The 21441-nt window shown below is 50.7% G+C and overlaps 1 protein-coding gene across 2 annotated transcripts in view; it reads right to left on the reverse strand.

Annotated features, from left to right (window-relative positions):
* Positions 1 to 1182: 1182 nt before the first annotated feature.
* The window catches only part of LOC118717675 (F-box-like/WD repeat-containing protein TBL1X), a 28364-nt gene continuing 8105 nt past the window's right edge, over positions 1183 to 21441 (reverse strand). The window contains exons 2-12 of one of the 2 annotated variants that reach the window (XM_036436042.2): positions 18789 to 18930; positions 18190 to 18331; positions 16615 to 16678; positions 16399 to 16496; positions 13919 to 13979; positions 10584 to 10705; positions 9294 to 9368; positions 8875 to 9002; positions 6677 to 6842; positions 4235 to 4336; positions 1183 to 3717 (exon numbers count right to left, since the gene is read on the reverse strand). In XM_036436042.2, coding sequence (XP_036291935.1) covers positions 3691 to 3717; positions 4235 to 4336; positions 6677 to 6842; positions 8875 to 9002; positions 9294 to 9368; positions 10584 to 10705; positions 13919 to 13979; positions 16399 to 16496; positions 16615 to 16678; positions 18190 to 18331; positions 18789 to 18930 — 1127 coding nt within the window. In that variant the 3' untranslated portion in view covers positions 1183 to 3690. Of the gene's footprint in view, positions 3718 to 4234; positions 4337 to 5112; positions 5155 to 6676; positions 6843 to 8874; positions 9003 to 9293; positions 9369 to 10583; positions 10706 to 13918; positions 13980 to 16398; positions 16497 to 16614; positions 16679 to 18189; positions 18332 to 18788; positions 18931 to 21441 lie in introns of those variants that run through there. The other variant, XM_036436043.2, reaches the window with a different exon arrangement.

Here is a 21441-nt window from a genome sequence, read left to right on the forward strand (position 1 = left end):
GTGACACCTTTGAACATGCCAGGCCTCCCTTTCACTGTGGAGAAACTCTGCAGGAAGCTTCTGGGCTTGTGCTTCTGGAGCGGCATGGCCGCAGACAGACCCAGGGCACCATCACCACGCTGCCCAGGCCTGCACATTTCTACATTTGGAGCTGATCCCAATGGGGCAGGAATGTGCCCCTTAATCTCTGCATTCTTAATCTCTGTATTGACAACAGCCTCTTCTATTTGAGGACCTCCTACCTGAGGAGCAGAGCTCCACCCCACTCTAGGAGCAAAGACACTAGCTGCTCACCTTCCCAGCTTCCCTTGCAGCTGGAAGAAGGCACAGGACTCTGCAGAGCCAATTAGATGTAAGCTAGAAGCTAGTGCCCACGAGCAAGTGGCGGTGACTACTCAGGGCCACTCCAGACACTGAGCAGTCCCCATCCACTTCCCCGTGGAAGCCGTCCCTGTTTCAGTATCATGGCTGAAGCCAAGTCCCACCGCACAGGCTCCCCCAGCCCCAGCCTCCACCCCGGGCGCTGCCCTGAGCTCTGCCTGCCGCCCTGTGCTCACTACAAACTTCGCACCCCGCAGGAATGGGCTTGGTCAACGGGCCGGGGCTAAAGAGGAAAAGAGAGCGGGCTGCACCCCAGACAGCTCCGGGCCCAGAGACAGGGAGGCCCAGCCCGCGTTGCTCCCACACAGGGTCGAGTTGCACGTAGAGTGACACGGTGACCGCTTCGTGACTCAGTGTCCCGGGTACACTGCCTCCCAGACACAGGGCGGGCACCCACTAACCAGCAGGGGATGCCACGTCTTCCAGGGCTAAAGCACATGGATGGCACCATCGGGGCAGCTGGCAGTGAGCTCCGCAGAGGATCCAGCGTCCCCGCACCCCAACTTCTGCAAACTACCCCCGTTCACCGCTGGACCCACGCTCCCGCAAACCCCCAGGACAAGAGGACACCCCTCTCGTTGATGTGGATAGCCCTTGGAAATGCCGCCGTGGAAAGGAACACCCCCAAACACCCCCGAGAACAGCACCCTCAAAGCCCCGGTCCTCTCCACGGCGCGGCCAGCAGCGGCCCGGGGGAGGCACTTGAGTCCCCTCCTGTGGGGAGAAGGCGCGTGTCTACTCATCGAGGTGTCGTGGGCCCCAGTGGGCCAACCGGAGGAAGAAAGCACAGCCACCACGTCCTCTCACATCAAAATAGAGCCATTTATTCAAGACCCTGAACGGGGCCTGTTGATTCTATCAAAGCAAATGGGCTACTAAGTGCAAGGTGGTTCTTGTCCCAGGATTGAGGGTGTGCAGGCGGGTGACACACGTGGACGTGGGCAGGCGGGTTGACAGGCGCTGACGGGAACCACGTGCGGCTGGTGCATCCGACAGACGATACACACCCAGGAGCCAGAGCTCAAAACCCCGGGGAGGGACGGAGGAACGCCTCTGCGTTTGACAAGAAACACGGTTTGGAAAAAAAAAGGTGGAACAGGTTTAAAAAGAGGAACATAACCAGAGCGAAGCAGGCCTTCCGTGGGACAAAGTGCGCCTCGCCCGCCCCTGGCAGATCTCAGGGCAGAAGGAAACCCGGCCCAGGCGTGCGGCCACGGCCCTGCCACCTTCCCGGTGCGGGGCCAGCCCCTGGTCCCTGCTCACATCAAGGCCACGCTTGGTCACCAACACGTGGGCGTTACTTTAAGAGCTGTGACAGGGCAGTCACGGGGCACGGCCCTGGGCACTGCCGCTCGGCAGACTCCCAGGTTTCTGTTGGGGGGTGGGGTGTCCGATGGTGTCTGCAGCTCTGCACACGGCGCCCCAAACCTAATAGTTTCTCAGGGCAGACGTGGTCAACGTGGCCCGGGTGCCGCCTGCCTTCACAGATGAGAGGGGCGACTTCCTAGACGTTGCGCTTGGTGCAGTGCCAAGCAACCACCCAAATTACACATCAACTCGGAAACGGCACTTTGGGGGCGTCTCTGGCTCAGACTCAGGGAAGTCACGGATCCACGGAGCCTGGTGATGTTGTCACAGGTCCGGCACAGTCCAGGTCTCTCCTGTCGCGCTCACCTGCCTGCCTGGCACCGGCCTGAACAGCATCTTGTCTGGCAGCCGGGACGCAGCGGCTGCACCTGCCAGGCCGCCTTCCTGTCCCTGCTCTGCCAGGGTAACTGATGGCCCTTCTCCCACGGCTCCTTTCAAAGCCAGGTCAGCATCGGGCTGACACACAAAGGCCACCTCATCCAATGAAAGGAAACTCCCATAGAAACGCAAACACCTGTTTAATTTTTAAAAAACAGTAAGAAGGTTCATTATTAAAAAAAGAAAATCTAGTCTATTGGCAGAGAAAAAAGAGATAGAGACGGTGGAGGTGATGGGTGACACTCTGCCCTCAGTTCACCATATGGCTGTAAGCGCCTTCCTTCCCATTCACGTCTGTCCCTGCCCGCCAGGGGTCAGCCATGCCAGGCCCGCCCAGCAGCTCTGGACAAAGGCTGACCATGAACGAGGTGCCACTAACAGGCCACACAGCCGAGCCGCCTGCTTCTACGGCTCCCGCAATGCCGGTTGGTTTGGGACAGGATCCTCGCGGTCACAGTCACCCTTCTTCAGTTCCCTCCCAGGGTTACAGAGGGGACTTCCAGGGAGATCCCACTTTGTCCCCCAGCCAAGAGCGGGAGTTCTCACTCCGCGGAGGAAATCCCACTGCGTCCACGGGTCTGCCCCCGCTCCCTATTCCCCCCCCCCCCACCTGCCACACAGCCCCAGGCAAGGGGAATGCTCCCTAGAACCTTTTAAAATAGGAAACCACACAAAGCTCTGCCTGATGGCTTTTTAGGATTTTAAAATTGTTTTAACATAAAAATATTTCCCCCCCAAAAAAATACTCCGGGCTCTTTTTAAGTCATTTTCCCTCCTGTAAAAAGTCCCCCTGCCGTGCCTTCCTACCTAAAGCACTTACTGTGCCCTCAAGACCTTCGATCTGAAGCAAATAAGATAAAGGGGTGCAGGGGAGGGCGGAGGAAGAGGAGGAGAGGGGAGGGGCGAGAAAGCTGTCTGGCAAAGATTTTGTCATCGTGTGCCCAAGGCCGCATCGACAGCAAATCAAGACACACTGGAAGGAGGAAAAAGGAGGAGGGGCAGCAACGAGGAAGGGGAACAAGCTCCATCGGGGAATCGTGGACGGAAGGATTCCGACCGACAGAAAAGCCCCTGAACAAGGAGGTGTGGGAAACGGGGCGTGCTGGGATCACAAAGCCCGCATTGCAGGGGCGCGGGCTGGGCTCTGAACGTCTTGGGGGGCGACGTGGTCTCCAACACACAGGGAGTGCTCTTCCGCCCTCTCAGGTTATCGCAGCCTTTTCCCTATTCTCCTCCTTTGCTTTTCCCCCTCCAGCTCAGCCATCAGAGCCTGTCTGGGTGGGAACCAAACGCGGACCATCCCCCTGGAGGCGTCACGCTCTCCAAACAGATGTCCCGAGTGGAAACCACTCTCCCACCTCTGAGGCGACCGTGTGTGTTTGAAACTATCTGACGAGAACTAGGAAAGATACAGGCGCCCACAGCCCAGGAGGCGCTGACTTCAAAGTCCACGCCCACTCTGCGCAGTTTTGGAGCCGACAGGATGCCCCCTCCCCTCTCCCACCCTCCCCACGCTAAATGCTGGTGGGTTAGAATTCTCTTCTCTTTCCTGCAACATTCCATCTACTTTCGCAGATCTAAAACACACACCTGCAAGGAAACAAAGAGCCCCGGTTACTACCTTCAGATAACACACAGAGCCCAGGTTGACAAATTACATGGCCCATGAACCAAATCTGGCCCACCCTCTATGTTTTATAAAGTTTTATTGGCACACAGTCCTGAGCATTCAGAGAAGCTGTAACAACAGGCTACACCTGAGGGCTGAGCCTCTGACCAGCCCTGAAATAACGCAGAGGCAGCGGTCATGGGCAGGTGGCACAGCCCAGAGACCTAGAGGCAGGGTCGATGACAACTCTAGCCTGTGCTCACAGCTCTGGGGAACATGTGGGGAATGCAGGACACTCAGCCAGCCCTCCCACCACCCCCTGCCTCACAGAATCACAGGCCCGGGGCCCAGGACATCTGTGGAATGCAGGTTACCCATCAGCAGAGGGTGCAGGCTGGGGGAGCCAGGTTCTGAGCCCCTACCCTGGGTATCAGCGGCCTGGGGTTTCCCCTTTCAGCCCCGCACCCACAACCCCCCAGCAAAAGGTGGTGTTCTTACAGAGCCATCGGACATGCTGGCGCCCACTTTGTCCCCTCGGGCGTTCCAGCAGACCTCGAAGATGCTGCCAGTGCCTCCGTAGCTGTGGACGAGCCTCCCACTCTGCAAAGCAAAGCAGAGCAGTGGTCAGGAGTAAGGGGGAGGGAACGGGGGGGGCGGGGGGAGGAAGCAAGGCCACTATCTACACTAACAAAAGGGTAATATGCTAATTAGACTGAGAGACCTTCCTGACATCCTTCCAGGCAAAGCCATGGTGGCGGGGCTAACGCAGAGGCGGTTAGGGGTGATCAGGCCAGGAGGGCAGGGAAGTTGGGGGTGAGCAAGCCAATGAAGCGGGGGGGGGATTTGGGGGTGAGCAGACCAGTAGGGGGGCAGAGTTGGGGGCAAGCAGGCTGGTGGAGGGGTAGTTGGGGACAAGCAGGCTGGCAGTGGGGGGTGGGGGGGCCAGTTGGGGGCAATCAGGCTGGTGGGAAGAGTGGTTAGGGGCAATCAGGCAGGCAAGCAGGTGAGCAGTTAGGAGCCAGCAGTCCTGGATTGCAAAAGGGATTCCAGATTGGAGGGTGCAAGCCAGGCTGAGGGATAAACTCCCCCCCCAGTGCATGAATTTCGTGCACTGGGACACTAGTTTATATTTATAATTTATATATATAAAAGCCTAAGCGACCCGCCCACCCGACCACCAAGAGGCAGACGCTCAACACAGGAACTACCAAGTGAGTGCCCTCTCACACTTTGCAGAGTGCCCTCTCCCATTCCAGGATCCCTTAGGGGATGTCGGACTGCTGGTTTCAGTCCAATCCCCGCAGGCCAGGCTGAGAGACCCCACCCGTGCACGATCCATGCACCGGTCCTCTAGTATTATATACATCCTTGTATTTAGAGAGGGCTTCCTCTCACTGAGGATCAAAGAGGTTTGTGATTTATAAAAATGGAGTGACATAATTTGATGAGTGTTTGACTGTGGGCAATACCTAACGTCATTTTTCTATGATGTCACTTTACAAATCCACCTGTCCCTGCTTTTCTGAAGAGGAACTCTCGCACAGTATTCCTGTGCTGTGGCTTTCCATCTGGCCTGTCTGGCTGTGAGGCATGGTGGCAGGCTGGTTCTGCCTAGGGCCCATCCTCACCTCTCCCTCTCTAAGGAGGTAGCCCATCTGAAGCAGATTCAGGGAAGGCTTAGATCTCTGTGAACCGGATGGCAATTCACTTGCTTCATGTACTACCAGCCCTTCCCACAAGGGGGCATGAACTCAATTACAATGCACCTCAATTTCAACCCAGCCGCAGGGAAGCCGGAAGGCAGATTGGATTAAAAGGTTAAAAGGAGAGCCGAGACCGGTTTAGCTCAATGGATAGAGCGTCGGCTTGGGGACTGACGGACCTGGGTTCGATTCCGGTATAGGGCATGTACCTTGGTTGCGGGCATATCCCCAGTAGGGGGTGTGCAAGAGGCAACTGATCGATGACTCTCTCTCATCGATGATTCTAACTCTCTATCTCTCTCCCTTTCTCTCTGTACAAAATCAATAAAATATATTTTTTAAAAAATGGTTAAAAGGGGAGAGGGGAGGCCATTTAATCCACCTTGAGGCCACACAAACTGAATCCCTAGCTGTTTGCAATGGCTCTGATCATTTCTCTTCTATCAGCGAGAGAGAACCGAGAGGTGGCTGCCCAACATAATTCTCCCTACCCTCCACCCACTTCCACCCTTTATATTCAGAATCCATCACCCTCAGGTACAGCCAGGGTTACCCACGGCTACATTTACTCAAAAGCTGTCTCCTTATAGTTCTAACAGCACAACCCAATACCAACATACCCTTTCCTACAGAAACTTTTTTCGTTTTTAATATATTTTATTGATTTTTTTTACAGAGAGAAAGAGAGAGGGATAGAGAGTTAGAAACATCAATGAGAGAGAATCATTGATCAGCTGCCTCTTGTGCACCCTCCACTGGGGATGTGCCCGCAACCAAGGTACATGCCCTTGACTGGAATCGAACCCGGGACCTTTTCAGTCTGCAGGCTGACGCTCGATCCACTGAGCCAAACCGGTTTTAGCAACAGAAACTTCTTTTTTCATCAGAAAAAATCAAAATGGCACAACAAAGCAAACAGATAATCCTGTGCACCCTCCGATATGCTACGCGATGTGGAATGGCCGGCCCCGCCCCTTTAGCTGGGCCCCTGGAAAGTGCGAATGAAATGACACTGTCACCCCAACCTTAGTACCTAGAGGGCAGCATCTCTGGAGACAAGAGGACTGGGTTACGGCTGTCTGAAATGAGGCCGGGACCCCAGGAAAGGATCAGCCGGATAGAGGGTTTCATGCCAGGGACTTAGAAGCCATCAGCACAAACTCCCCAGCGACGGCTTTGAGCCTGGGTGACTGAAACCTGACGTGGGAGTCACTGTGAGGAAGGAGTCGGGGATTACCTGAGTGTTCCAGATGTGCACACACTTGTCGAAGGAGCCGCTGGCCAGGTACTTGCCGTCGGGGCTGAAGGCGACGCTGTTGATAGGTTCCTGGTGTCTGGTGAGCGTGTGGAAGCACACGCCGCGCTCCACGTCCCACAGCCGGACGGTGGAATCGAACGAAGCACTAGGAGGAAGGGAGGAAACATCACCATAGACACAGGAGCTTCCTTCTGTTTCTCTAAGACACACATCCATCGTGTGTGACTCTCCTCTCATGGCTTTTACATTTCCAGAGACAGTAACAGCTATGCTCCATCACGCTAAAGTATGGCTCAGATACCTCGACGACACCACCATTGTTATACAACAATTCCTTTCTTCTCTTTTTGGATGCTGTTATGGGGGAAACACTGATTTCACGTTCATTTGTTTCTGCATTTCCTATAAACACAGACGATAAATATGTCTATGGAATATTTACTACATTTCCTTAAATGTAGTAAATCTAAAACACCACATTTAGCTCAGCTGGTGTGCCTCAGTGGTTGAACATCGATTCCTGGTCAGGGCACATGCCTGGGTTATGGGCTCATGCCCAGTGATTGGCATACAAAAAGCAGCCAATCAATGGTTCTCTCTCATCAATGATGTTTCTTTGCCTCCCTCTACCTTCCTCTCTGAAGTCAATTTTAAAAAATGAAAAAACAAAAACACAACACATTTATTGCTACCAACCAAAATATTTGGAAAAATGGCAAATTAAGTTAACACAGTTTTAATGCAATGGGAGTTAAAATACAATCACATTACCAAAACTGGTTTGGCTCAGTGGATAGAGCATCGGCCTGTGGACTGAAAGGTCCCGGGTTTGATTCCAGTCAAGGGCATGTACCTTGGTTGCGGGCCCTTCCCCAGCGGGGGGTGTGCAAGAGGCAGCTGATCGATGACTCTCTCTCACCGATGTTTCTAACTCTCTATCCCTCTCTCTTCCTCTCTGTAAAAAAATCAATAAAATAAAATAAAATAAAATAAAATAAAATAAAATAAATACAATCACGTGCAAATATGGAATTGTATTCCGAGAGCTGCAAGTTTTCTTTTCAGACATAAAATAAAGAACACATACTGAGCTGCTATTTGGTGTTCTCTCTCTCCGAACAGGGACTCACTGGGCACTGCTCTGTCCCTTCACACTTGCTAACTGAAAGGACAATCAGCCTCTAGCTGATGCAGGAACTCCTTCCTTCCGGTGTTTTCTAAGAAACGGCCTTGGGCCGAGCACTTTCAGCAACAAGGATCCTTGCTGCTGTGAGGCTGACCAGCCTGTGCCATGCAGCAGAGATGGAGAGTTTCTCCGTATCCACAGGACTGTCCACCCGCCCCCTGTCCCCGACCACCCCTTCTCTGCAGCTGCAGAAGCCTGCTCTGCTTCCAGGGACCCGGACGTTCCTCCCAAATGCTGTCTTCTCCAGCTGAACACCCCCTCACCGTGTGCACCATGGATCCCAGACCCCGAAGGATGCAGGCTTATCAGAATCTCTCAGCTTCTTAGTCTGGACATTCTTATTAAACCCAGGACCTGCATGAAGTCCCGCAAGCACTGGCAGAGACAGTTCCATGCAGTGCAGCCTGAAGTGGCGTGATTCTGGGCTGCCCACCACAGCCACGTCCCCTCTCCCCAATTCTGCGAAGAAGCTGCTGCTTGGGGGGAGGAGGAGTTCACTCTATGTCTGGCTGGGTCAGCCCTGGCAGTAAAGACTACCCACTCACAACTCACGCCACCCGCAGCTCCAAGTCGGACTAAGTAAACCAAGGCCACGGCGCACTCTGCGTCCTCTGTCTGTTATAACGAAAACCCGCACAAAGCCACATGCTGGAAGCCCGGACACATAACCCACCCCACCAGCCCGGGAGTGACAGGGACCCGCACCGTCACGCTGCATAGCGCCGTTCTGTGGGCCCCGTGCAGGCGAGCTACTCCTTGCACAGTTTGGAAGGACGTGAACTCATTCACAGCACACTTTAGCAAACAGCGTTTACTGGCCACACTCCAATTCCCTCCGGGTTCAAGTAACATCTACCGGCCAAGTTACTGGCCACAACTTTTACAAAATCACTTTCCCGTCCCCTCCGATAAAATAACTGTCACAGCCACAGGGAGCAAGGCTGCTTCTGGGAGCCGCGGGGGTCCGGGCTGCGGGCCGTCCTCCTCTTACCTTGCGAGCATGATGTTGGCGTTCGGGTTGCTGGTGGCTGGCCCGGTCGGACTCCACTTTATGGTGTACACCTCTTTGCTGTGAGCCTGCAGGTCATGGACACACGTGTCCTGCTTCATGCTCCAGATCTAAAGGACACAATGGGCAGCATGCGAGCAGGCGCTCTTTCTCCAGCCAGGAGCGGCTCAGCACCTGTGGGCGTTCCTCAGGTTTGGGGCTGGGGAAGCTCACTGATTGGCGGGTCACTGCCCAGACAGAGGGGTGGGTAAAACCCTGGGGGCACCAGGAGCAATGGGGAAAACTTACAGCAGCAGGAAGAGTGTTCGTTACAAAATCACCACCCAGAGCAGCCGTGACCATGAGGCCCGCACGAAGGGGTGCGGCTGCCTGGGATCACACAGCCCATCCTTCCGGGTTACCTTTAACGTACTGTCATCCGAGCAGGACGCTAGCAACGTTCTAGAGGGATTCCACTTGATGGCGTTAACCTCATTCTGAAAGAGAGCAAAGGATTTTACAAAGAAATAAAGGCCTGTGAGTAGGTACCACAATCACCCAGCAGGGGAGCACTCCAGCATCTCTGCGGACTCTTCAGCTACCCTGGGCATGGATCCCTCTGTTTCCTACTCTGCCTTTCACTTATGTAAAAAGCAAGGCCACATACCATGCAAAGCCATCACCCACATCCACAACTCTAAGAAAGAATTCACAACTGCATTTACATCCAGTAAACACAGCACAGAAAACCAATACAACCTGTTGTTTTGAGACTGATATTGCAAATCACTTCCACCCTGGCCAGTGTGGTCCAGTGGTTATAGCACCAGTTTGTGCACGAAAGGGTGGTGGGATTGATTCCCAGTCAAGGGTTCATACCTGGATGATTCCCTGTCCTGGCTGAGGTGCATGCAGGAGGCAACCAATGGATGTGTCCCTCTCACATCAATGTTTCTCTCTGTTCTGCTCCCTCCCTCTCTTCACTCTCTCTAAAAACCAATGCTGACATTTTCCACCAAATTCAAGAAAACTGGCTATTTCTATGACTTCTCTTCAGGTTCATTAGCCTTATTTCTGCAACCTCAATGGGCTGTTAAACCCACCCATTAAATTTTCATTTCAGACACTGTACCTCTCAGCTGTTAGGTTTCCGTTTGACTGTTTTTAAAAAAGTTTTTCTTCTCTGCCGACATTCCTCATCTATTCACTCATGATGAACATCCTTTCCTTTATGTCCTCACACATTTGTCTAATAGCTATTTTAAGTACTTCATTCAAAATCCCACATCTAGCTCATCTCAGGGTCTGTGTTTTTCCCACTGCTGCTTATACCTGGGTTAATCCAACCACCAAGCAGCAAAGGGCTGCAAAAGACCTGGTCAGCAGGCACAGCATCTTTTTTATTAACCCCCCCCCCCCCCCCCGCAAATCCCCAAGAACACAGTGAGGTGAGTGCCATAATGGAATCATAGATCTAAGTAGGAGAGAGAAGGAGGAAAAATAAATTCAAGAAGCAGGTGAGAAATCTGCTTAAAGGGATGTCAGTAGTGTCTTGATAGGATATAGGAAATAATGATGCAAAAATATCCCTGTCCTTTAAGAATTCAAGGGGTCAGTAGGCCTCACAGCACCTTTTAACCGGCGGCACAAAGGAAACGTCCCTCCCAGCACACTGCCACGGACCCGAGCCCGTCGTCAGACCCGGCACTTACCACGTGTCCTTGGAAGGTCCTCACGGGGAGGTCGCAGCCGAGTCTGCAGACGTGAATGTTCCTGTCTGTGCTACAGGAGGCAAAGGTCGTGCTATTCTGCCAGTCCACATCGAGAATGGGGGCTGTGGGCGGGAACAGAGGGAGGACGTGTGGATCCTATGTACTAACGGTAAATATCACGTGACATGCATTCTAACACACACGTAGGTAGGGCTCCCGAGCCATCTGCCTTTGGAGAGGTGCCCACTTACGGGTGGGGAGACACGTTCTGTAATACATTCGGCATCGTCCACGCCATCAGTGGTGTGAGATGAAAGCAACACCAACCATAAAACTCACCAGCGGCCATAGGAGATGTATGTGGTGTGGACTGAAAATTATGAGGACAGGCACTCAAAACATGCCAGGTCTCCTCACTCTGTGAATGCCTCCACGCTGCTGGCGTTGCGGACAGAGTATCAGATGTGAGTCTGTGCTCTGACACAGAGGTGACACGCCCTTGCTGGGACCTTCCCTCCTAGTCCACCCCTCCAGGACCCACGCCCCCTGCTTGGAGCCTGTGCCATATGCCGAGATGCGTCGTGCCGTCTGGCCAGTTCCTGGACTCAGCTCTCCCACTCAGCCATCAATGGGCACCCCAAACTGCCCATCAGAAAAGACACTCTGCCCGCTTGTCAACATCAACTCAGGGACATCCTATCTAATAAAAATGTAATATGCAAATTGACCGGCACTCCAAGACACAAGATGGCTGCCCTCATGGGGACACAAGATGGCCACCACAAATGGCCTGCAGGGGAGGGCAGTTGTGGGCAATCAGGCAAGCAGGGAGGGTAGTTAGGGGTGACCAGTCCAGCATAAGAGGGCAGTTGGGGGGACCCAGGCCTATAGGGGAGGGCAGTTGGAGGGAACCAGGTCTGCAGACAAGGACAGTTGGGGAGGATCAGGCCTGCAGGGGAGGACAACTAGGGGCAACCAAACTGGCAGGGGAGGGCAGTTAGGGGTGACCAGGCCAGCAGGGGAGGGCAGTTAGGGGCAATTGGGCCAGCCGGGGAGCAGTTAAGCATCGATCAGGCTGGCAGGAGAGTGGTTAGGGGGTGATCAAGCTGGCAGGCAGAAGTGGTTAGGGGCAATCAGGCAGAGGTAGGCAAGCGGTTGGGAGCCAGCAGTCCTGGATTGTGACAGTGATGTCCAACCACAGGCAGCAGACATCCCTCAAGGAGTCCCAGATTGGAGAGGGTGCAGGTTGGGCTGAGGGACACCCCCCCCCCCCATCCCTCACCCCCCCAGTGCATGAATTTCATGCATCAGGTCTTTAGTGTGACGTAACAGTACACGCTCAGCCCACACATTCAGTGTTCCCTCTATAAGGAAGACCTTGCTCATGACAGGAAGTGGCATCTGTCATTCACGCTGGTGTCCTCTAACAGTCTGCTCCTGCTGGAGGTGCGCAGCTATCTTTGTTTCAAGTTAAGAGGCTGCCCCTCACAGAAGAATTGAGTCCCACAGAGCAAGAGGAAAGATCAGGTGAAAAACTGGAGTCTCTGGACCCCGGGCTGCCCCACGTGGCCTGCTGTGGCCACAGCACACAAACAGATATGGCTAGGGCCACAGCTGTGGCTGCATGTCTCTATGGGAAAGACTCCTCACCTCAGGGCTGACCCTACTCTCTTGGCCCATATCTGAGGACATGGATTTCTGGAAGGTTCCCTCTATTCCGTAAATTGATAAGAGCAGCTTCTGCACCTCAACTGCAAACAACATCGTTTACGCCAGCTTCCTTCCAGGAGTCTACAATAAGAGTGCGAGCAGGCAGACAGTGCCTGCAGGACCAGCCCCAGCAAACATCTTGCACACCCAGTCTGCAGGGAGCTTCCCTAGAGGAGGCCCTGCCGTGCGGCTGGTCACAACTCCATTCTGGGGGGCGGCCCCCTATCCCCCGAGTCCACAGAAGACCACTGCAAGTGCTGGATTTCACCCTCTGCTCCTTTTCCCTCATGGCCAATTTTGCAGTGTCCTTTCACTGTGATAAACCTGAGCCGTGACTTGCCAGATCTGGGGATCTCAGGGACCCCCAACACAGGCCCCCTGGGCTGGCAGGAGAAAGGAGGCCACTTTGGTCCAGGTATTGGTCCTTGTAATGTTTTTAACATTTTGATGTTGGAGAATCTGTACCTTATAAGCCTAAAAGCAATGTTCACCATGATTGTAGCTAAATTCCATGGACACATTCCTCAGAGTATTCAAGATTACCTTCTGGGACATTTTGCAGTGACTATGTACTATTATTACCAAACTAGTGATATGGTGCATAAATTTGTGCACATGGAAAGGAAATTAATTAGAAGAAATATTTTAATATCACTATTTGTCCTCTCTCTATAATAGAAATGTCAACCAAATTCACCATCAATAATGGTAGATGGAAACACATGCATGCAATTTGTGCCAGCGACAGCATTATTTGTATCGCACATGCACAAGTCGACTTGGCCTTTTATAGATATAGAACAAACTTGCTTAATTAGACCTGTTTTCTGATTTGAGCTAAACTTTTTCCAGCCCAGTGAAGCACCACAACTTCTCTTTCAGGTAAAAAAAACAACACAGCAGTAAATATCAACACAAAGCACATTATGATTGTAGATAACGCAGGGAGAACAATGGGTAAAATATTTAACTGCAGCAGTGTTTGACTATAATATATTCTGTGCAGTGAGAAAACCTGAAGTCACTTTTAAAAAAAAAATATATTTTATTGATTTTGTACAGAGAGGAAGGAAGAGAGATAGAGAGTTAGAAACATCGATGAGAGTGAGTCATCGATCAGCTGCCTCTTGCACACCCCCTACTGGGGATATGCCCGCAACCAAGGTACATGCCCTTGACCGGAATCGAACCCAGGACCTTTCAGTCCCCAAGCCGACGCTCTATCCATTGAGCCAAACCGGTTTCGGCCTGAAGTCACTTTTAAGGACCACCATTTCTTACTTCTTTTCAGTCAGGTCAAGTTTCTAAGTTTTCCAAATATCTCTTTTCCGGCTCATGAAAAGAAAATAGGATTCCACCAAGTCTCCTATCTATCTACTCCACGACTCCTGTGAGGATCAAATGAGATGAGGCACAGGAAAACACTTCACTGACATTTGGGTACAGAGTAAAGTGTTTCCACCTGGTTATAAAGCAAGGCATGTTCCTGGGCTGAAACTGCAAGGAGGCTAGTCATCACTAGGGAGAGGAAGCCAGGGAGACAGTGTTGCTACGTGATGTCATTACCAGGATGGAAGGAAGGACACTTAGCATATTAGATTACAAAACAAAAACAGAAGACTCACCAGAATGAAATAGAAACTGCTGTTTGGCTTCTCCCGTGTGGGCATCCCAAATTATTGCTGTCTGTGCTCCGCAAACAAAAAGGAAACGTTAGTGACTGTTCCTCCGGCCATGTTTTCTCTCAGAAAAATTTATCACACAAGACAAGTGAGCCCCGCCTCCTTTCACATCAGCACAGCCCAATAAGCACAGGATGTGAGCCACACGGGGAACTTTGTTTTCTAGAAAGCACTCTAAAAAGAGAAAAAAAGAAACTGTTAAAACTACCTTTTCTTTTTTGGCACTGTGACTTGAATATGAACTAAGGTCGCTGCGGCCATAAAACTTCTTTTTAACAACACGTTTTATTTCACTCCGGTATGGTTAAAATATTGTTTTAACGTGTGTTCAGTACGTATCTGTTAATGAGGTCCCTGACGGTCTTTTTGCTGAGGTCTGTGGAATCCAGTGTTTTATAAGTAACCATCTTGAGAGTCATGTGTGTTGTTGGCAACTTCACAAAACACAGCAGCCATAACTGATAATTGGAAAACTACAAAAATTGGTGGGGATTCCCTTTCTCCCATTACAAGTTGAAATACAAAGCTTATCTAAGACTCTCTCTGGCACTTTCCCAAATGAGGAGCTAAAGAACAAATGGGCATTTCTGAAAATTATCCTGTGCATCAGTCACACTCTGAATTGGGGATAGCAGGCAGAGCAGAGCCACGCTGGCCTGTAACTAAGGGGAGAAAGACCATTTCCCTGGAAAACAAAAGGAGTTCTTAGGAACCCACCGATGCTAGGAAGACAGGGAAGCACCGGAGGCGGCTCAGGGAAACCTCTGGAATGACATCTTAATTGACTTAATTGGAACCTGTGTACTTCCCAGTCACTGACAATGAAGCTCTTGTTTAAAGGAGAATTGATTATAAGGGGCGTTGACAGTAGAAATGTCCAGGGGAAATACTCGGAGCAGTGAGCACCTGTGAAACCCAATTCTCCACATTCTGGGTCAGCTCTAGATCAACGGGCATCTCCTATTCGTCTTTTTGGTGGGCCTAACACTTTTACTCACAAACGAATCAGGTGCTACACAGAGTATTTAAACTTGCAAATCTGATGCAATTTTGCATACTACATCAGTAATTTTGTTGATGTCTACATTAAATATACCTTGGACAGGAAAAAAAAAAAATTCTAAAACAGCAAGAACTGTTAAAGATACTTTAGCCCCTTCGGTTAAGTTTCCACTGAAGGTCAACACCAGCATCCCCATAAATAACACTTCCTCCTTGGGTGTTACTTTCTGAATATTATGATCTCTGCCATGGCTGGCCAATAAAGGCAAACTGTGCATGGCCCAAAGACTAACAATTTCAAATGTGCGCTTTCACTGACCAACGGCTCATCTCCTGGTAGTGAACACTGACCATCAGGTAGAAAATCAGAAATGAATATTTAAAAAAGTAGCCCTGAGTCAGTAAGGAGGAGGATGCAAAGTGCTGGCTAGGATTCCACGAAAGCAGTAACTGCTGGCTGGACCCAGGGCTTGCCTCCCAACCCACGTCCATTCCACACCAGTGGGTCCGAGACGAGTCCCAAGGCCCGCTGTGGCCTGGGGTCCATGCTCTGCGTGCCCATCTCCCATCCTGGAGCACCAAACAGGCCAACACTGGGGGAAAGTGCTTGTAAGGTTACTGGCCACTCCCCACACGACCAGCCACGTACAAGACACAGTGGTATGTGGGTAACATCTGAATTAGGGCCCCTCAGCAAAAATTCGAGGCAATTTCTGGAGAGCCTCTATGTGGTGTGCCAACCCCAGCATCTCAGCTTTTTTAGTAGATATGAGGATGCCAAGTTGGAACGAAGGGCTTAATAGGCTTGAGAAAGAGACAGAAAGAAAGAAAGAGAATGCACAATTCAGTGACCGAGAAGGTTAGATTCAAGTGTGGAGTGATTTTTGCCAAGGGCCAGATGGTCAATATTTTGGGCTTTGTATCTGTCGCTGAACTGTGCACCTCAACTGAATGGGGGTGTTTTGCACAAAGGTCTGTGGAGCGTGTGACATGTTAAGACATGACAGGCCCCCCGGCTGGTGTGGCTCATTTGCTGAGCATCAACCTTGAACCAGGAGGTTATGGTTTGATTCCCAGTCAGGGCACATGCTTGGGTTGCAGGCTCAGTCCCCAGTAGGGGGTGTGCAGGAGGCAGCCGATCAATGATTCTCTTTCTTTATTGATTTTCTCTCTGTCCCTCTCCTTCCTCTCTAAATCTATAAAAACATATTTAAAAAATTTTTTTTTAAATAAAAGAGATGATAGGCTATAAATGAACATCAAGGTCATAGCCAGGAAAACCAACAAGCACCACACAAGCTGCCTTCATTTCTTAAGGGAAAGCAGAAAGCCTAAGGATTCACAGGAACCTCGATACTACCTAGCGATTCAACCCCAATAAGCATCTCCAGTTCAAAAATGTGTTATAAGTGAGTACTCACCTTGTCCACACCAGCACTCACAATGTAATTCCCCTTTTTGTTCCATTTCAAGGCAAAGATGGGGCCTCTGCGTTGGCCTAAGGTTCTGGCCAGATTACCTGTGGGTAAGTAAACAAGCAGCAAACATGCTGACTTCAAGGCCACAGCCCGTTCACGCCCTGACTCCACACCAAAGGAGCTCTTCTCCGACCCGGACCCGAGGGCGGCAGGACTCACCATCTTCCATCCAGATTCTTGTAAAGCCATCGTAGGAGCCTGTTGCTAACAGCGTCCCGTCGCTCTGTGGGCCAGAGAGAAACAGGCCAACAGAAACAGCTTAGCAGGGATAGTTCTGACAAAGTGAAGAAAATCTTTTACCCCGGGGCTAGGGCATTCTGGCATCAATAATTGGTCTCCAGCCCAGCCAGTGTGGCTCAGTGGTTGAAAGCTGACCTATGAACCAGGAGGTCATGGCTCGATTCCCAGTCAGGGCCCATGGCCAGGTTGCAGACTCAATCCCCAGTAGGGGGCATGCAGGAAACAGCCGATCAATGACTCTTCTCTCTTATTTATGTTTCTATCTCTCCCTCTCCCTTCTTCTCTGAAGTCAATAAAAATATATATATTTTTAAAAAAAATCAATTTCCAGTTGAGTCTTACCAACCCCATTCAACTACTCATCTCACACACCTCTTAAAATCAGTGGTCGGCAAACTCAACAGAGCCAAATATCAACAGTACAATGATTGAAATTTCTTTTGAGAGCCAACATTTTTAAACTTAAACTTCTTCTAATGCCACGTCTTCAAAATAGACTTGCCTAGGCCGTGGTATTTTGTGAAAGAGCCACACTCAAGGGGCCAAAGAGTTGCATGTGGCTCATGAGCCGCAATTTGCCGACCACGGTCTAAAATGAACATGTAAGATGTTACAACCAAGGAGAGAAGGGGCAAGTAAAATCTGTTTCAACCGTTCACCCCAATGACACAATTAAAAGTACCACACAAAAGCCCTGGCTAGTGTTTCTCAGTGGTTAGAGCACTGGCCTGGGCACCGAAGGGTCTCGGGTTCGATTTTCGGTCAAGGACACGTACCTGGGTTGCAGGTTTGATCCCCAGCCCCAGTCAGGAGGCGTTCGGAAGGCAACCAATGAATGTGTCTCTCTCACATGGATGTTTTTCTCTCCCTCCTTCCCTTCCAATCTCTCTAAAAAATCGGTGGAAAAATAGCCTGAGGTAAGGATGAACAACAACAAATACCAGGCCAACAGTTCTGACACATTGGAGACTTTAGTGAGCCTTGAGCATCGTTCAGGAAAGAACAGTTTGTGACAACATGACAGAGTGAGCAGTAACACTTCAAAGAGCGAGAGCGAGAGAGAGAACGTCCAGGGAAGGTAGAAAGAGCTGTGTCCCACCTGTCAATTGAAATATCAAGGCAGAGCCCTGGCCAGTGGGGCTCAGTTGGTGGGAGCATTGTCTTCTACACCAAAAGGTTGTGGGTTCAATTCCCAGTCAGGGCACATGCCCAGTTGGCCCCATCAGCAACCAATCCATGTTTCTCACATCGATACTTCTCCCTCTCTCTCTCCCTTCCTCCCTCTATAAAATCAATAAACATCCTCAGGTGAGGATCAAAAATAACTTTTTAAAAGAAATACCAAGACAGACAGTCATGTTTCCTTGGCTGCTCGAAGACGTGGGCTAATGCTGAGAGCGAGTGGTCACTGAGGATGCAGCCAGCCGTCTGCCCAACCCTAGGCCCCACAAGGCAGCTCTGAAGTGCAAGCACCTGGGAGGCGGCCAAGCTTACTTTCCAGTCCAGCGAGGTCACGTCTCTGTTACTGGGCACGTCCTGCCCCTTTTCTCGGATACAATGCCGCAGGACAAGCTGGTTGGACGCCCCATTGCTGCTTCCATTCAGGTTCCAGATCCGCGCAGTCGAATCTTTGGAGCTGCAGAAGGAAAGGCGCTACAGTCAGCCTTCAGCGCGCTTGCTCACCAGGTTTCTCTTTTTTCCCACCTGCAACCGCTTCAGTGCCCACAACACAGGAGCAGAGGCAGGCGATGGTTCCAGGCCAGTCTGCTCTGACCTGGGCACCGGGAGGGACTTGGGGACAGGCCTGCCATAAATCCAAAGCCATGCATGGAAGCTGTTTTCTCTTTTTTCACAGGGTTCTCTCCACACCGTCTTTGCTGCACTCATTTTAAATGCCAGCATTAGTCCCCACCCGGGAGAAAATGGCGCAAGGACTTCTCTACAATTTGACCACAATTGGAGGTAAAGCAGGGAGGGCAGCACGGGTGCCCCAGGCCTCGTTCTGCACACCTGGGCAGGTGCCCCAGGCAGGTGAGAGGGAGCCAGCAGCTCGGACCCCTGGCCTTGGAGCACCCCCAGGCTGACACCCTTACCCGGAGGCCAGGAGGTCGCTGACGGGGCTCCAGGAACAGATGAAGACCTCGGACTCATGGCCCCGCAGGACCGTGGCTTTGTTTGGTGGGACCTCAACGTCCCCGTCTGCTTCCCTTGTCTCCATTGGCTCCGAATGATTCTCTGTGGGAGGAAACAGAAACCGCGTGGCTGAGCAACGCAGGAGAACGGTGTCGCTGGGCACTTTGCTTTCACAAACAGCCTTTCTATGCAATATCACCTCTGACAAGTACAGCTAAGCCACGGCTTGTGTCACTGAGTAAATGTGTCAGTTTATTTGCTAAGTACAAGGAGGGGCAAAAGTAGGTTTACAGTTGTGAATATGCAAAACTTTACTCTCTTATGATTATTTAATATTATATTATTTTCCAGAGGAACTACTATTATATAACTTACTTTTGTCCCACCCTGTAAGTTATGTTTACTCCAAGTTGCACAGAAGAATAGAAAGTTATCTATTCTCCATAAGTAGGTCCAGGCTAATGTCTAACAGTCACAAGAAGGATCACGAGTGGACGAAAGCAACATCAGAAATAAATGCAACTTTGGACCCATCTGGCTGCAACTTTGGATCCATCCAGAGGGCAGACAGGTGCAGGCCTCGAGACGAGAGTGACTGGCAAAGAGCCCACTGAGTCCCAGGTGGGAATGCTGCTTGGAGTGTGGGAACTCACCCACAGATACTCACATAATGCATAGTCTGTCTCGAGATACGATATCCCTCTGGTGCTTCAAGGGACATCCATGTCTGTGTAGCTATATTTCACTATTTTCTTAATATTTAATAATATTTAAAAGAAATCTGTAATTTTAAAGTTTGGGCCCTGGCCGGGTAGCTGTGTTGGTTACACAACAAGGTTAGGGGTTCAATCCCCAGTCAGGGCACATACAAGAATCAAGCAACAACTGCATAAACGAGCGGAACAACAAATTGCTATGACTCTCTCTCTCTAAAATCAATCAATTACAAAAAATTTAAAGAGTTTGTGAACTTTCCATCCTGGCAGACATACAGAGGTCTCAAAGCTCACCAGGTACAAGTAAGTTCTGGTGAAGGAAGACTCGGAAAAGAACGCCGTTTGTTTTCTCCGTTTGATTTTGAAACTGAGGGTTGTCCCTTCCACGAGGGGACAGACACTACAGGACCTGGGGTCCAGGCTACCCATTTTCCTCTTCTTGCCCCACCCAGCATTTCGATCTTGTGAATCTGATTATGGAGCCACTGGTGGGAAGCCTTTCCATTTTAATAGGCAGATGGCCTCTGTGCCATCCTCCTGCGGTATAACCCACCCCACTGCCTGCCCAGGCTGTCCACTCCACACTGCAGCCGGAGAGAGCTGTGAGGAACTCATTGGCCTGCACCAACACACAGTAACCTGGCACCACGGGCTGGGCGGCGGCTGCAGCCTCATCTTTGGTGGCTGGCCAGCTGCAGGTGAGGAGGTCATGGGGTGAGGTGTCAACGCCATGGTCAACTCAGTCCTCAGGGACAGTGTGGCTGCAGGGCTGATCCGAGTGGAGCAAATTCCAACCAAAGGAGAACGTTCACGTCTGCATAGTACATGGTCACACTTGCATGCACACACATACATACACATACACACACATTTCACACATATACACGCACACCCACAAACGCACACATTCACATGTGCATAATATACATGCACACATATGCATTCACACACAGAGATGCACACATACGAACTTATACACACACATGTGGCCAAGGCTATTGCTTCTCCACTTAAATCTTAAGTTTGGTTTCACGATTGCTACCAGAACCAAAGCAAAGCAAATACAATATTGACTTTGTACAATCTCCCGCTTTCTGAGAATAGTAACTCCTATCTGATGGCATTTTCAAGACATTCGATACAATTTTACACAAATTGAAGGCCTGGCTACAAAAATAAAAATTTTATTGCTTATGAAAACAATTCATATACAATCTTAAGACAATAAAGAATAAGACATTTTTGAGAACATGGAAAATATTTATTCTATTACATAACAGGTTTTTTATTCTCTAGTGCAGTTAATTTGGCAGGAGCCACATACCTGGAATGCTTATTAATCTGCAAAATTAGGCAGCCAACTCATTTGATGAGTTACAGTTTTGTGGTGATTAACACATATATTGTATATTGGGCTACAGCTTGGGGCTGAATTACAAGGCCAAGCCTGGCCTTCAATGTTGCTATTGTAACTGGGTCCCCAAAACTGGTTAGCATTCACCCTGTCTCCTTTAGAAGCACTTAGGACAGAGCACAGAAAACACACAGGAGCAAAGCCAGCCATATGTTGTCAGGATCTGATGGAAAACAGATGGCCTGGGGAGGGAGACACCAGGTGTATCTAGACAGCACCTGCCCACCGCCCAAATGCACCAGGCAGAGAGAGATCTAGGTATGCCCTGAACGCACCTGTTGCCTCCATGGAACTTTCTGGAGGTGCCGCCCACATGTAGGAGCTGGGGCTCCCATTCCTACTCAGCCCTGAACTCTATCGGGCAGGATGGGCGTGGCAGCAGCACCTGCAGCTACAGGCCTAGTTCAGGTGCCATCTGCAGCATCCTCCATCCAAACACCAGATGGGACCATCTGAGCCTCTGGGTACCACTCAGAGTACTTG

The sequence above is a fragment of the Pipistrellus kuhlii genome, unplaced genomic scaffold, assembly GCF_014108245.1.
Source record: "Pipistrellus kuhlii isolate mPipKuh1 unplaced genomic scaffold, mPipKuh1.p scaffold_m20_p_13, whole genome shotgun sequence".
NCBI lineage: Eukaryota > Metazoa > Chordata > Mammalia > Chiroptera > Vespertilionidae > Pipistrellus > Pipistrellus kuhlii.